The sequence below is a fragment of the Labeo rohita genome, chromosome 5 (genome assembly GCF_022985175.1).
Source record: "Labeo rohita strain BAU-BD-2019 chromosome 5, IGBB_LRoh.1.0, whole genome shotgun sequence".
NCBI classification, from domain to species: Eukaryota; Metazoa; Chordata; class Actinopteri; order Cypriniformes; family Cyprinidae; genus Labeo; species Labeo rohita.
Window position 1 is genome coordinate 9,960,662 of NC_066873.1, and position 15,011 is coordinate 9,975,672.

Genomic DNA, 15,011 nt, shown 5'->3' on the forward strand with positions numbered 1-15,011 from the left:
AAATAATAAAATGTGTTAATTTTTTTATAACAACATCTCAAGGTCACGACTAGTCCGGTCTTCCCTGTGTTTAAAGCAAAATTCTGCGGTACCTGCATTATAATTATTTGAAATACAACATTTTAAAATTCTTTAGTACCTACCTACTATTTTCACAAATATCAGGGTAATTTTTAATTTCAGTTTTAAAGGGAAAGGATTAAACTGATACACTACAACACTAGAATATCTGTAATGTATGTACATTAGAAATGTGTGTAACGTAACTTGTGCAAGTGTGCATAACTGCACTTCATCTAATTCAGTACACTGGCAATTTATGTGTCGTACTTTTTTACTTTTATAATACTGTATATACCGCTGTAAAATGTCCTTACATCAACACATTTAATATCACCATATTTTCCTTAAATTGTCAACCTGATGAGCGTTATGCTGTGTCTCATCATCTCCTGAGAGACTGACTGCTGCCCTCTAGTGTAAGTCCTCTGTGATGTTCACTCTGGATGGTGAGACAGTAAAATTCATCTTTAGAAGGTAAAGTTACAACTTATTAACGTAAAGGGGGTTAATTCGTGAATGTAATGTCGAGGTGGAGCTTACCAGAAAGAGTGTAAATCTGCACAAAGACACGCTCCGCCACCCACGACAAACCAAACGCAGCTGTGCACACTGACTAGCTAACCGATGTTACTCATGACAGGTTAACGTTTTTTTTTAAACGTTGGGTTAAACGTTTAGTTGTCAAAAAATCTACAAAATCAATAAAATGACACGTTGTCACCACATGTGACATGGATATTAAGCCTAGATGGCGGTATCAAATTAATTGAAATACATTTCAAATACATACACCAATTAATATAGCAAAATAAATATTGTTATTAGTAGTAGTAGTAGTAGTATGTATGTATGTATATTATCAGTAGTATTGTTATAATTATTATTACAGTAAGTCTCCATAGCCGTTGATCAGAACGCCTATACAGCGTTTAAAGTGAATCCTGGAATGATGACGCAAACTCCCTCTGGATACGAATCGGTTCATTCAAACGAACTGCTCGAAAGAACTGTTTCGCGGAAATTAAGTCAGACTTCCTAACAGTAAAGCACTAATATAGTTAACACCCCTGCACATCCTGCTGTCATGATAGCCTAGTGGGCTAATTCACTGGAATAGTGAGGGGGGATATAAACAAAATCTCTTTGGATCCAGTTTATGAACTACAACACGTGAATAATGAGAATAAAATACAAACTGAATCGCATTACGTCATCTCTCAATGATTTTGGGAGTCAACCTCCCCAGAAAACTCAGTTTTGCTTCCAAATCCTTTCCGCAGAACTCTGAAACAACCTTTTGGTCTCTGTTGAGCAATGAACTGTAACCCTTTTAATGCCAGAATAATGAGACATACTTCTGAGGTGTTACTGAATGTCTTATTACACATTTTAAAACATTACATCGCTTCAGGGTTTTATATAAAATGCTTCAGCCGAATCTGTTGTCTTATATAAACTAAGTGAAAAGAACAACCATAATTCCAGCCTCCATGCGAAGTGATGTATTTGAATAAATAGAGCAATGTTCAATCAAAGACCAAGCACACTTTAAGTTTGCCAGTGTACATAGACACAGGCAGATCTGCACGCATGCTCTTATTCTCAAGCTTTTCGAAGTTTGCTGTCTGCCTATTGTTGTTTTATGCAAAAAGTCAGAGTCTGGATAGGACACACCGAGGGCCTTATGCAAATGACGTGTCTATCGGCTGGTGTGGGATACTGAAGAGGTGATTGCTCTTCTACTAACCCACTTTGTTAAATGTGTTTCTCTGAACCTTTTTGAGAAAGGCTGATTCAGTTTGACATCGGAGACCTGAGAAAAGCACCACGGGCGCAAGGATATAATCTACAGAGCCTGGATCTGTGGAGCGTTCCTGCCATAAGGTAAGCGTACAGTTAGATGTGCTTCTCCAAGTTTGTTTTTTTATCTTGTTTCCCAAATGCCAGCTCTCTTCTCAAGCAGTGACCGTTTTGTGGAATCATATTGTTTTGCATTGTACCTGTTCGCAGCTCTCTATATTGACAGATTTAAATGTTTTTGACTAGAAGAGATTAGGGTGGAGAGACAGAGTGATTGTGGTGAATGGTGAATGGGGATACCCTTGCTCTTATGAATATTACAACTAGCCCTTTACATAAAGGAGACCATTTGAAAGCTGGACACATTAGAATAAACCTCAAGATCATTTTACTGGCTGGGCCATGCCATGAATTGCCCCAGTGTCTGCATAAAGTTGTGATCCTGTAGGAAAATCAGCTGTATTTATCATTACAGATATTAAGATGAGCACAGAGGCTGTTGAACAGACAGAATCTCAGCATGAACAAGCTGGTAAGCAGACTTTTCACTCTCTGGAATATTGTCAATTGCTTTGAAATGCTAAAATGACCTTTTAATTAATGTACGATGACATTTGAAAGTAAATAACATTGAAATATCACATGCTAATTATAGTTTCTGTTCACGCTTTTAATGTCTTGAAAATTTTAAGGTATATGTAAAATGTTCTATGCCCAATCACACATATTATGTGATTACGTTCTTAAATATTTTAAATAATTCCACTACTTTTAAATCCAAATGTGAATTTTTTCAGGTAGTGGTGCAGAAATTTTCTCACAAATTCCAGTTATCGAGTCTGTTCCAGTTATCTGTGGTTAACTGCGAGCGCAATGTTCGCATACCGTTTTATGTTCCTTCGAAATGAGGATCATAATTTCACGAACTGCCACTGGGCTTCTTCACAATAACCGTTTGTGGTTATGACCAAAAGTTTAACTCTTTGTGTTGATGGGACACTGGTCACGCTCTCAGGCAAGCCTGCGCAAGTGGCTTTATGCCAACTGTTTTAATGTGGATTTCTACATTTGCTTTTTACACTTTGTTTGCCTCCCCATATTTTGACACTTAGATATTAAAAAGTTATTTTTGCAACTGAAGTTCAGTTGAATACAGAATCTAGGTGCGTGATGAGGGCAGGCTGATGGATGAGAAGTCTACCAGGATGTATGTGGCGGTTTGTTTGCAGTGAAGCGCTCATAGCCTCAGGCGGTACTGAATCATGGTCTGGTTACAATGGCTTCTGTACGGAACCGTCTTCTTTAAATGAGGAACTTGGGAGAAATGTCAATTCAGAGAGAGCAGAGTATTGTCACTCAATGTTCAATATATTTTTCATTTATGTTCCATCACCTCTGTGGTGTGAAATGTTTGAGTACGGATTAGGGTTTATGGTTAAACCTATCAGATGTCCCATCAGGTCACGTGATAACTACAAATATTTGGACTGAGCGAAAATGTTGTTCATGTTTACAAATAGTGTTGCATAAACCCTAACTGAAAAATACTAAAGTATATTTTATTATGTATCTAATATAAATATATATATATAAATCTATTTTTTTAAATATTTTTTAAATATTTTATTATTTTGGTTTAGAAACAGCTTTCATTTAGAAATTGCTAAATTTTACAATTAATTAGAAAAAAGCAAGTAACAGACTGAATTAAGCCTGAAATTCTAAAAGACTGATTCAGTATCAGTTCTCTTTTTTTATTTAGAACTTAATTTAAAAATAAATTCAAATTTAAAATAATTTTAAAAGTAGCATAATGTCTATGGAAGCACATGTGACTTAAATCTTCTGACTTTAAAATCAGTGATTTTAAAAGGATATGATGTCATTAAAACAGAAAATGGGTTACAGCTGGGTTTTATAATCATATTATTGTATAATTTAAAAATGTGTGTGTGTCTGAACGCGAGAGAGAGAGAGAGAGAGAGAGATGCACCTGGAGGTCTGTAAGTATTCAAATGTGAAGGCCTCTAAAAGTTGCCATGGAAACTCATTTGCATGATCTGATGATTTCCATACTGGAAGTTTGGCTCAGGAGAAGGGTAGATTTCCATATTGTGGAGTGAGTGAGTGCCGTTCTAACCACGGCCTCATAGAGATAGATTTGAATTTCAAATGAAGAGAGATTACCTGGTATTGACGACCTTTGAACCCCCGACTAACCCTCCTCGCTCGGTTTAATGGAACATTTGGGAGTTTGTTTTCATGGTATGGTCCATTATGATGAAAAACCCTTGAAAGAAATCATGATAAAAACACTAAATGTTTTCTAAAACGAGCTGGATCCAGTGGGAGACAGCTTGAATGCAAATGCATAACTCTTAGTTTGATACTAAACGTGATTGTCTTTTCATTTTCCAGACATTGAACAAAACAGCATTGACTTCACCAGACAAGTAAGTACAAACACTGTTTAACTTAATATTTGTCATCTGAAAACGACTGGTTTGGTATTCAAAGCAGCTCTTATGAAGAGAAACTCGACAGCTTGAAAGATTACAAAAGTTTTCTAGTGTGCTCGATTAGTGCATCAGATCAGCCTGTCATATGATCTAGTGTCGAGGACAGTCAAAAGTTTCGTGCACAGGAACTAGCTTCGGGCTTGTGAGGGCATTTGCATACTGTGCCTGCGGGAAGGGAAGGAATGTTTGTTAAAGGCCCTCTCTGGCAGAACGAGTCCAGCAGCCTTACTGGTCTCTGAGTACACACAAAGAGCACATACACATACACACACGCATAAACACACATGCCTGAGGACCAAAACATAAAAGCGAACCGCTTCACATCTTGAAATGTACGCCAGGTTTATGTTGTCTAATGAAGTCTTTGTTTCATGTACAGATTAAGACTGAGAACCTGAATGATTCACCTCATTCTGGATCGTCACATAAGACATGCCACTTGACTCAGGGATCACCCGTGCCTGGTGGACAGCTTACTGGGGTACATCCTTATCAAACCTGTCATAGGGTATCATGAAATCCATCAAGAACCTGTTCAGGTCATATATTTCACACAAAAAAATGTGTTTCTCGTTAAAAAAAAAAAAAAAAAAAAAAAAAAAAAACACTACACTCTTTGGCACTGTAACAGTGATAATAGTTAAACAACACTTCAGCAACTAATTCCAATTTTAAAATGTATTCATTTATGAGAAAAAAGGTGATATGTTAAAAATTTATTTGTTTTACTAATTCAGGTTTGTTGAGAAACATTTATTTATTGTGTTTATTTATTTCATTATTTAAATATTTATAAACTTGGTAGTATTTGTTAACTGTCTTTAATTCATAATTATTAAAATATTTTTTTTAAATAAAATCAATTGGGAAACACTTCACAAAAGATTCATTAGTTAACTACATCAGTTAACATGAACTAAGAATTAACAATACTTCTATAGCATTTTTAATCTTAGTCAATGTTAATTTCAGCATTTACAAATGCATTATTAAAATCACAAGTTGTTTTTGTTAACATTAGTTAATAAACTGTGAACCAACATGAACGATGAATGTCTAACATTATTAACTAACATTAACATATTTTTAATAACATTAACAAAGATTTATAAATATCGCAATAAATGTATTGTTCATTGTTTGTTCATGTTAACAAATGACACATTGTGAAGTATTACATGTTCTAAAGTATCAAGTGTTTATTTATTTTATTATTCAAGTATTTATCAAATTTGGTAGTATTTATTAACTGTCTTTAATTTAGAATTATTTAAATAAATTCCTAAAATAATAATTTAAAAACATAATACAGTTTTAATACAGTAAAAGATAATCTAGTACAGTCACATTTTATTAAAAAATATATATATTAAAAATGTATTCTATCATCCAAGTATTCATTATAGTATTCAAAACCTGAGATATTAAACACTTTTATTGTTTAGGTATTTATGGGGGAAAAATACATATATATATATATATATATATATTTATATATTTTTTTTTTTATTTATGTTTTTTATTTTATTTTTTTAGATTGTCTTGTATTAGTAATGATTTAAATGAATTATTGAAATAAAATAAATTGTTTTAATACAGCAAAATATAATCTAATAGAAAAAGGAAAAATCACTGGGGTAGTGAGATTTTCGATGAAATGTGCTTGAAAATAATGTCATAATGCACTTTTTAAAATATGTTAGAATAATGTTTTTCTTAATATTTTCTGTTCATATTTCAGTTTGAAAGTTTTAGTAATTTTGTTGTTTTTGTCCTTTTATTAGTTTCATTTTTATAATATGTCTGCATAGTTTTTGTAATCCATTTTTATTTCAGTTTCAGTTTTAGTCATTTTTTGAATCAAGTTGAGAAAATAAGTAATTTTCCAACTAACTGAATTTAAAGAGGTTTTTGTTTTTACGTATTTTATTTTATTTCAGTTAAATATGTATTTATTTATTTATTTATTTATTCATTCATTCATTCATTCATTCATAAAGCTTGTTAGTATTTCACTGTCTTGTATTCAAGATTCACATTTAATGTACTCACCCCCTTGTGATCCAAGATGTTCATGTCTTTCTTTATTCAGTCGTAAAGAAATTATGTTTTTTTGAGGAAAACATTTCAGCATTTTTCTCCATATAATGGACTGATATGGTGCCCCGATTTTGAACTTCCAAAATTCAGTTTAAATGCGGCTTCAAATGATCCCAGCTGAGGAAGAAGGGTCTTTTCTAGCGAAACGATTGGTTATTTTCATTAAAAAAATACAATTTAAATACTTTTTAATGTCAAATGCTCGTCTTGCCTTTCTCTCCCTGAACTCTATATATTCTAGTACAAGACAGTTAGGGTATGTCGAAAAACTCCAATAATATTTTCTCCCTCAACTTCAAAAATCATTTCAAAATCATCCTACATTGCTGCAGAAGTACCGACCCAGTCTTTGCAAAGTGAACATGCAAAGAAGATCACACACCCTTAACAAAAAAGGTAAAACAGCGATATAGGACGATTTTAAGGTTGAGGGAGAACATGAGAAGGGAGTTTTTCGACATACCCTAACTGTCATGAACCAGAACAAAAACAGTCCAGGCAGAGTAAGACAAGATGAGCGTTTGACATTAAAAAGTATATAAATTGTATCTTTATGAAAATAACCGATCGTTTCGCTAGATAAGACCTTTCTTTCTCGGCTGAGATCGTTTGAAGCCGCATTTAAACTGCATTTTAGAAGTTCAAACTCGGGGCACTATACCAGTCCATTATAGAGAAAATGCTGAAAAGTTTTCCTTAAAAAAACATAATTTCTTTACAACTGAAGAAAGAAAGACAGGAACATCTTGGATCACAAGGGGGTGAGTACATTATATGTGAATCTTTGTTTTGGAAGTGGATTCTCCTTTAACTGTCTTGAAAATATTGCTATGATGCAAAACATCTTAATAGACTTTATGCAAAATATGTTTACTACTTTCCTCTCTTTTTTGTTTTTGTTTCGATTGAAATGTGACCTGAGCGTGTTTTTGTGGGATTCAGTCTAAAGTTTGCACAAAGTGTGATTGTGTTAAAAGACAAAGCACGTAATGACTGATGATTGGTGTTTTTTTAGGAGCTGCCCTCCCTGCACCCTCTGCCCCAGCTTGTCCTGATGCCTGGATCTCACCTGTCCTCTCCTTCATCATTTCTCCTCTCACAGGCCCAATCAGGACACCAAGGTCAGTGGATGTACTGACTTATATTAGGGACGACGCTGTTCATCAGTATGCTTCAATCAATGAGAAAAATCTTTTTGTCTGATGTAACTACAGTACATATGTATAATGTTTTCTACAGCACTGCTGCAGCCCAACCTGCTTTCCTTGCAATCCCAGTCGCAGACAGGACTCCTACCACACCAGCCTGGTCTCGCACTCACTCCTCAGGTACATCACAGCCTAATGCTGGATTACTAAGAATGATATTTAAGATCGTGAGAAAATAAAAAAAAAATGCATGTAAGCAAAATGATAACAACTGATTTCCTACACTCTAATATTTCTAATTTTCTCATAAGGCAATGGGCAGGTCAGGTCTGGGCGGGTCCTCTATGGATGGACACCTGGACATGTCTCACTTACAGGTGCCTAAACATGTGGGATCACCTCAAGATGAACCCAATGACCTGGAGGAACTCGAGCAGTTTGCTAAAGCCTTCAAACAGAGACGCATCAAACTCGGCTTTACTCAGGTCAGACTTTGTGCCTGATTTTATAACACTTTTAGCTGTAGATTATATAAATCTTTTTTACATTAATAATAAATAACATCAGTTTCCCATTTATATGAACATCTTTTCATTTATTATTCTCTTCATTCATTCAGCTCTATCTGAAAACAGACTATAAGTTATAACAGCAGCAAAACTGCACTGAGAACGCATGTTAAATGCATTTCTTTTTATAAAAAAGCATTGATTCAGTTCCTGAAATTAAACTAAATGTAAAGCAGTAAACATTATGCATAATTATAATTCATATTTGAATTTGAGGAAGTATATTTGCAATAGAACAATGCTTACATAAATTCATATAACCACTGTAAATTTTATTTTTTATTTTTTGCATTCTTACTGCATTTTGCACAACACCACAACATATGGGAAATATGTATTTTATAGAAATTAGCATTTAATTAAAATACATTTCATTATATTTAATACATTTACAAAATTTATGGAGCATTAGTGATTGTCAGACCAATGAAACTCATATATATTGTGACTTTTTTATTATTGGTATTTTATTACATTTTCTTTAATGTTCTTAATGTTCATGTTTCTTGATGTTAACAAAATTAGTTAACTAATAACTAATGCTAACTAATGAACCTATACACACACACACATATATATATATAGGTTCAGTAGTTAGCATCAAGTATATATAGTACTACTTTAGTTAACATGAATTAAGAATGAATACTAATACTACTAGTACAGCATTTATTAATTATTATTATTATTAAATTATTTATTACTAAAATCACAAGTTGTGTTTCTTAACATTAATTAATGCACTGTGAATTAAGATAACAAAGAACTGTATTTTAATTTACAAAGATGAATGAATTCTATAATAAATGTATTGCTCATTGTTCATTCATGTTAGTTAATACATTAACTAACATTAACTAATGGAACCTTATTGTAAAGTGTTACCATTTTATGTACTATAAAAAATATATTAAGTATTATTAGATTGGATTTATATTTACAAAATACATTATATAACAATGTCTTTTTTAAATTTCAAATGTCTGTGGGTATTAGAAACCCATATTTAATCTGAAAAGAAGCCAATTATTTTATTACTCTATGTTACCCAACCCTGTTGTGAACCTGATCCAGTTCTCAAACTCTTCTGCGTTGTGGCTGCAGGGTGACGTGGGTCTGGCCATGGGAAAGCTGTATGGAAATGACTTTAGTCAGACTACCATCTCACGTTTTGAGGCTCTCAATCTTAGCTTCAAAAACATGTGCAAACTCAAGCCCTTGCTGGAGAAGTGGCTGAGTGATGCAGGTATGTGGTGCTGCCCTCTTGTGGACAGAACTAACCAACGTTTATTTGTAAGCATTGGTAGCCCTTTGTTTTGTGGACTGCAGTATAAATACCTGCAATATTAAACCTTATCTTCCCTCTCCTCAGAGAACTCGCCATCTGACTCCATGACCAACCCCACCACCTTACCACCCCTCATGGAGGGTTATGGAAGGAAGAGGAAAAAGAGAACAAGCATTGAAACTAACATCAAACTCACACTAGAGAAACGCTTCATAGATGTGAGTCTGTATTATTTTAGTATTTTACTATTATTTTAGCAACTTTCAGATGCTTGTCATGTCAGGTGGTATTGCTTAAGGAGATGGACATTCACAATCCAGAGAGCATTTGATTAATAAAAAGTGAGAGCAAGAAGAAATTATTTATATTTTTAGTGTGGACAGAGATTAGTTATAATTAATAGCAATATAGTACAATATTGTAGCATTTATAATCTGTTACTTAAAGTTGATTTCGTCCGCTTTGTATATTAGCATGTGGAGGTTTAATCTCAAAGGAGAAGTCCACTTCCAAAACAAACATTCATATTAAATGTACTCACCCCCTTGTCATCCAAGATGTTCATGACTTTCTTTCTTCAGTCGTAAAGAAATTATGTTTTTTGAGAAAAAGGTTTCAGCATTTTTCTCCATATAATGGACTGATATGGTGCCCCGATTTGGAACTTCCAAAATGCAGTTTAAATACGGCTTCAAACGATCCCAAACGCTCATCTTGTCTTACTCTGCCTGGACTGTTTTTTTCCAGTTCATGACAGTTAGGGCATGTTGAAAAACTCCCATCTCATGTTTTCCCTCAACTTCAAAATCGTCCTATATCGCTGTTTAACCTTTTTTGTTAAGGGTGTTTGATCTTCTTTGCATGTTTACTTTGCAAAGACTGTGTCAGTACTTCTGCAGCGATGTAAGATGATTTTGAAATGATTTTTGAGGTCGAGGGAGAAAATATTATTGGAGTTTTTCGACATACCCTAACTGTCTTGAGCCAGAATACATAGAGTTCAGGCAGAGCAAGACAAGACGAGCGTTTGAGATTAAAAAGTATTTAAATTGTATTTTTTAATGAAAATAACCGATCATTTCGCTAGATAAGACCCTTCTTCCTCAGCTGGGATCATTTGAAGCCGTATTTAAACTGCATTTTGAAAGTTCAAAATCGGGGCACCATATCAGTCCATTATATAGAGAAAAATGCTGAAATGTTTTCCTCAGAAAACATAATTTCTTTACGACTGAAGAAAGAAAGACATAAACATCAAGGATGACAAGGGGGTGAGTACATTATATGTGAATCTTTGGTTTGGACGTGGACTTCTCCTTAAACTATCGTAAGATTTAGAAAACTATAAGATGTCACTACTTGCTCGAGACAGGTAAGCTTAGCTTGCTCCTGTTAAACTGTACTTACTAACATGGAGTAACAGGTCCTTTGCATTTAGCGATGACAAAGTGTAGCAGTTTGTTTGCAGCGCCCCCTGCCGGCTGTGATACATAAACACATTTTCTACCCCATACAGAACCCAAAACCCAACTCTGAAGAGATCACACTTATCTCTGAGCAGCTATCCATGGAGAAGGAAGTAGTACGGGTTTGGTTCTGCAACCGGCGGCAGAAAGAGAAAAGGATATACTGCCCCGTCTCCACTTCACCCATTAAGTCTCACAACTACAACCCTCGTCTGGTAAGTCTGAGCATTCAGTACTGAACTGCTCTCTGTCTTGAATACCTCAATCCAGTTCAGAGGAAATTAACTGTATGTGACCCTGGACCACAAAACCAGTCATAAGGGTCAATTTTTTTAAAACTAAGATTAGTACATCATTTGAAAGCTTTCCATTGATGGCCTGTTAGGATAGGACGATATTTGGCCAGGATACAACTATTTGAAAATCTGGAATCTGAGGGTGCAAAAAAAAATCCAAATATTGGGAAATTCACCTTGCTCAAATGAAGTTCTTAGCAATGCATATTACTAATCAAAAATTAAGTTTCGATATACTTACAGTAGGAAATTTACAAAATATCTTCATAGAATATGATCTTTACTTAATATCCTAATGATTTTTGGTCTAAAAGAAAAATCATATCATTATGACTCATACATTGTTAAATAAACATTAAATACATTTTTTAAGGAATGTTGAAATTTATGAAATTTACCATTGAGATTTGGTGATATCTTCCACTAGAAAACAGCCCTAAATATTTTATTTTATTTTTCAAAGGTTTGGGGTCCGTAGGACTTTTTTAAAAGAAATTTATACTTTTATTCAGCAAGGAAAAATCTAATTGCTCAAAAGTGACAGTAAATGCACTTAAGGCTGACTGGAGTAATGGTTGCTGAAAATTCAGCTTTGCCATCACAACATTAAATTACATTTTTAAGTATGTATTTAAATAGAAAACAATTACTTTTAATTGTAATATTTTGCAACATTATTTAAAGACAGTTATACATTACTGTTTTTCTGTATTTTTGTGTAGTGTATTTCATGATTTTTTTTATCTCTACATGATGAAATGAGATTAATTAATAGCCACAATATGTTATAATAAATCATAAATTAATAATATATCCTCCTGGCATGTTTATAAGATTATCATCCATGTTTTGGAAGGATTGTGGTTGAAGGGATGTTTGTTTATTTAAAAAAATAAATCTGATTTTCTACTAATCAGTTTCATTTCCTGTTTCAGCCTTCAACTTCTCGCTCGTTCAGTCCACTCGCCACTGGAGGTGGTAAGTATTGAGCTGGTGCCTCGACAGTCCAAACTCTTGCCGTTGAAGGAAAATGTAATGTTGGGAGATTAATAAACTTGCAATATCCAATCATAACTTTAAATGGTTAGTTAACCTAAAAATGAAAATTCTGTCATTTATTACTCACCCTCATGTCGTTCCAAACCTATAAGACCTCCGTTCATCTTCAGAACACGAATGAAGATATTTGTGATGAAATCTGAGAGCTTTCTGACCCTGCATATACAGCAATGCAACTAACCACGTTCCAGGCCCAAAAAGGTAGTAAGGACATCTATATAGTAGTCGACATCAGTGGTTCAACCTTAATTTTATGAAGCTACGAGAATACTATTTGTGCACAAAGAAAACAAAAAAAGGACTTTATTTCACAATTTCTTTTCCGTGTCAGTCTTTGATGCTTGTTCACAAGAGAACCATGATGGAAGAGAAGAAATTTAAGTTATTTTTGTACACAAAAAGCAGAACATTAATGTGTGTTGGCAGTGTATGTACACATCTATCCTACAATGATAAAAATCCATGCAGTGGTTTTTAATTAATCTGTAAAAATAATATCCCCTTTTGCAAATCGAGCCATTCTCAGATGCCTGTCGTTGTGGCATCACACCAGCAGAGGCCATTCCCAGGATAGTTGATTGACATGAGCGTCTTACCTCAGATCCGCCTTACATCACCTGTAACGGTCCTACCTCCACTGTTTCGATGCCGGAGCAGGGATGTAAATTCCCTGTAATATCTCAGATTGAGCGATTGAGGTGTTGTGTTGCTGGATGTAATAATGAACATAGTGGGCGTCATTTACTCCCGACATCTGAGCAGCTGAAGATGCAGTGGGTTATGTTTGTTTGTGAAGGGCATGCGCCTCCCGATCTACATAAATGCGTCTGTGTTTGCGCAAATCATTCGTGATCCAGCTTCACTTACAGCAGAAGTGAGTATGAGGTTTTTTTTCAACTTATGGAAAATGGGCATCCGATGACCATTTTAACAATATTTTTACTACCTCTCTGGGCCTTGAATGTGTCAGTTGCGCTGCTGTATATGCAGGGTCTTACAAGAAAGCTCTTGGATTTACTCAGAAATATTTTAATTTGTGTTCTGAATATGAAGGTCTTACGGGTTTGGAACGACATGAGGGTGAGTAAATAATGACAGTATTTAAGTTTTTGGGTGAACTATCCCTGTAATACCCGTACATTTTGACAATCAAAAAGCACAGGTATTACAAGTACAGGTACAGGTTTGAGCACTCAGGCATTAAAAACATAACAGAATAACTCCTGCTTTGAAACTAAACGTATTGTGAATAGTGCTGTGTAGGCTAAATGAATTTGTCATTACTGTTTGTCCTGCAGTGTCATCAAGCTCCTCCCCCAGCAGCCCCAGTCGAGGCTCCTCCCCCAGCACTCTGTCCACTACATCCAGTCCACTGACCGCACAGGGGGTCAACCAGACGTTCAACACAGGGTAAAACCACAGCGAGTACCTTCACACATACTACCATCTTAAGTTAACTAGAGAACGAGTAAAATTTACAAAAAAAATGAATTTGACTCTTCCTCAGATCCTGGTATCGCTGGAACACCACATCATATCACCACTGAGCCCCTCTGAAGGCAACAGCTTTACTGCGTAACTCACCAAACGAGAGAGGAATACTCATTCTGTAATGTTTACAACCAGCACTAAATGAGGAGGCAGAACGCAGAGAACCACTGCTCTGCTTCTCATGGTCTAATGTTCAAAGGGCTTGTGAATAGAGCTTCACCGCTAATTACCGAAGGGAAAAAGCACTAATATGCAACGGCACATTGTTTAGATATGCAGTCTTGCTACAAATCTGTGCATGAAACCTTATTTTACTTTCTGTGCTAAATCGCTGTGCCAATTTGTTTGGAGATGAAGGTTCAAATCTGGCTTTATGTGTATTCGTAACGTTCATGTAAAAAACTGCACGCAACCAAATACAAAACCACTGATTTTTGAATATCTTGTTTACATACTGCTTTATTAGATTTTTTTTTCTCTGTTGCTTTATATTACGTAACAGGATTCTTTTGTGATGAAGTTTCATATGCTAGTGTCTCTTGAGCGTTATTGGCCCTGCTCAAGGTCAAAACTGGAACAGCTGGCTCTGACTTGTGCAGTAATGTTGAGACAACATTTAGTGGATCAGTCAACACAGTTTACAGTTCTCAATATATTTCCAGCATACACCTAGTTTTGTGTTTCTGTAAGGATTTCTGGCAGGGAAATTTTTTTATATGCCTGGCGTGGAATACGTGCATTTCACACTATTTTTATGCAACATTGTCCAAAACATTTGAAGTGCCTTTGAGTTTCACATTTTAGCTTTTATGTAAGATTAATATTATCAAAATATTGTTTGTTTGTTTGTTTGGTTGTTCTTTGCTTTTTTAAAAAAATTGAATAACACTGTTGTACATTTCAGTTTCACTGTTTGACTGTTATTAAAATTTGCACTTACATTTGTCTCTTTTTTACACTATTCAACCCTAATGTAGTGTACACCTTCCAATTAATAAGTTGTTATGGTTTTATGGGTGCAGTGCAGTGTGCTTTGTTGTAATATAACAGATTGTTTTATATAAACTGAGGAATTTTGCATTGTGCTCTGTATACACACATATAAATGCCCATTTCTGCCACATAAGAAAAAACAATGCTTTGGCCAATTATAGCTATGAAATATAAAGTCATAATTATGAGATAAAAGCAGAAATTATAAAATATTAAGTG

The 15,011-nt window shown here is 34.6% G+C and overlaps 1 protein-coding gene across 4 annotated transcripts; it reads left to right on the forward strand.

Moving 5' to 3' along the window:
- The first annotated feature begins 467 nt into the window (after positions 1-467).
- Positions 468-14,563, forward strand: pou2f3 (POU class 2 homeobox 3). Of its 4 annotated transcripts, none has more exons than XM_051109009.1 (14): positions 468-537; positions 1,852-1,947; positions 2,339-2,395; positions 4,282-4,316; positions 4,762-4,863; positions 7,498-7,603; positions 7,722-7,810; positions 7,942-8,115; positions 9,304-9,445; positions 9,572-9,705; positions 11,004-11,168; positions 12,185-12,227; positions 13,607-13,718; positions 13,816-14,563. In XM_051109009.1, exons 3-14 carry the CDS (start codon positions 2,347-2,349, stop codon positions 13,853-13,855), a joined length of 1,191 nt encoding a protein of 396 aa, XP_050964966.1. In that variant the 5' UTR covers positions 468-537; positions 1,852-1,947; positions 2,339-2,346; the 3' UTR covers positions 13,856-14,563. The 4 variants fall into 4 exon arrangements, with proteins under 4 accessions (XP_050964966.1, XP_050964967.1, XP_050964968.1 ...); XM_051109010.1 differs by having other exon boundaries at positions 487-509; XM_051109011.1 differs by lacking the exons at positions 468-537; positions 1,852-1,947 and having other exon boundaries at positions 2,243-2,395.
- The last annotated feature ends 448 nt before the right edge of the window (positions 14,564-15,011 follow it).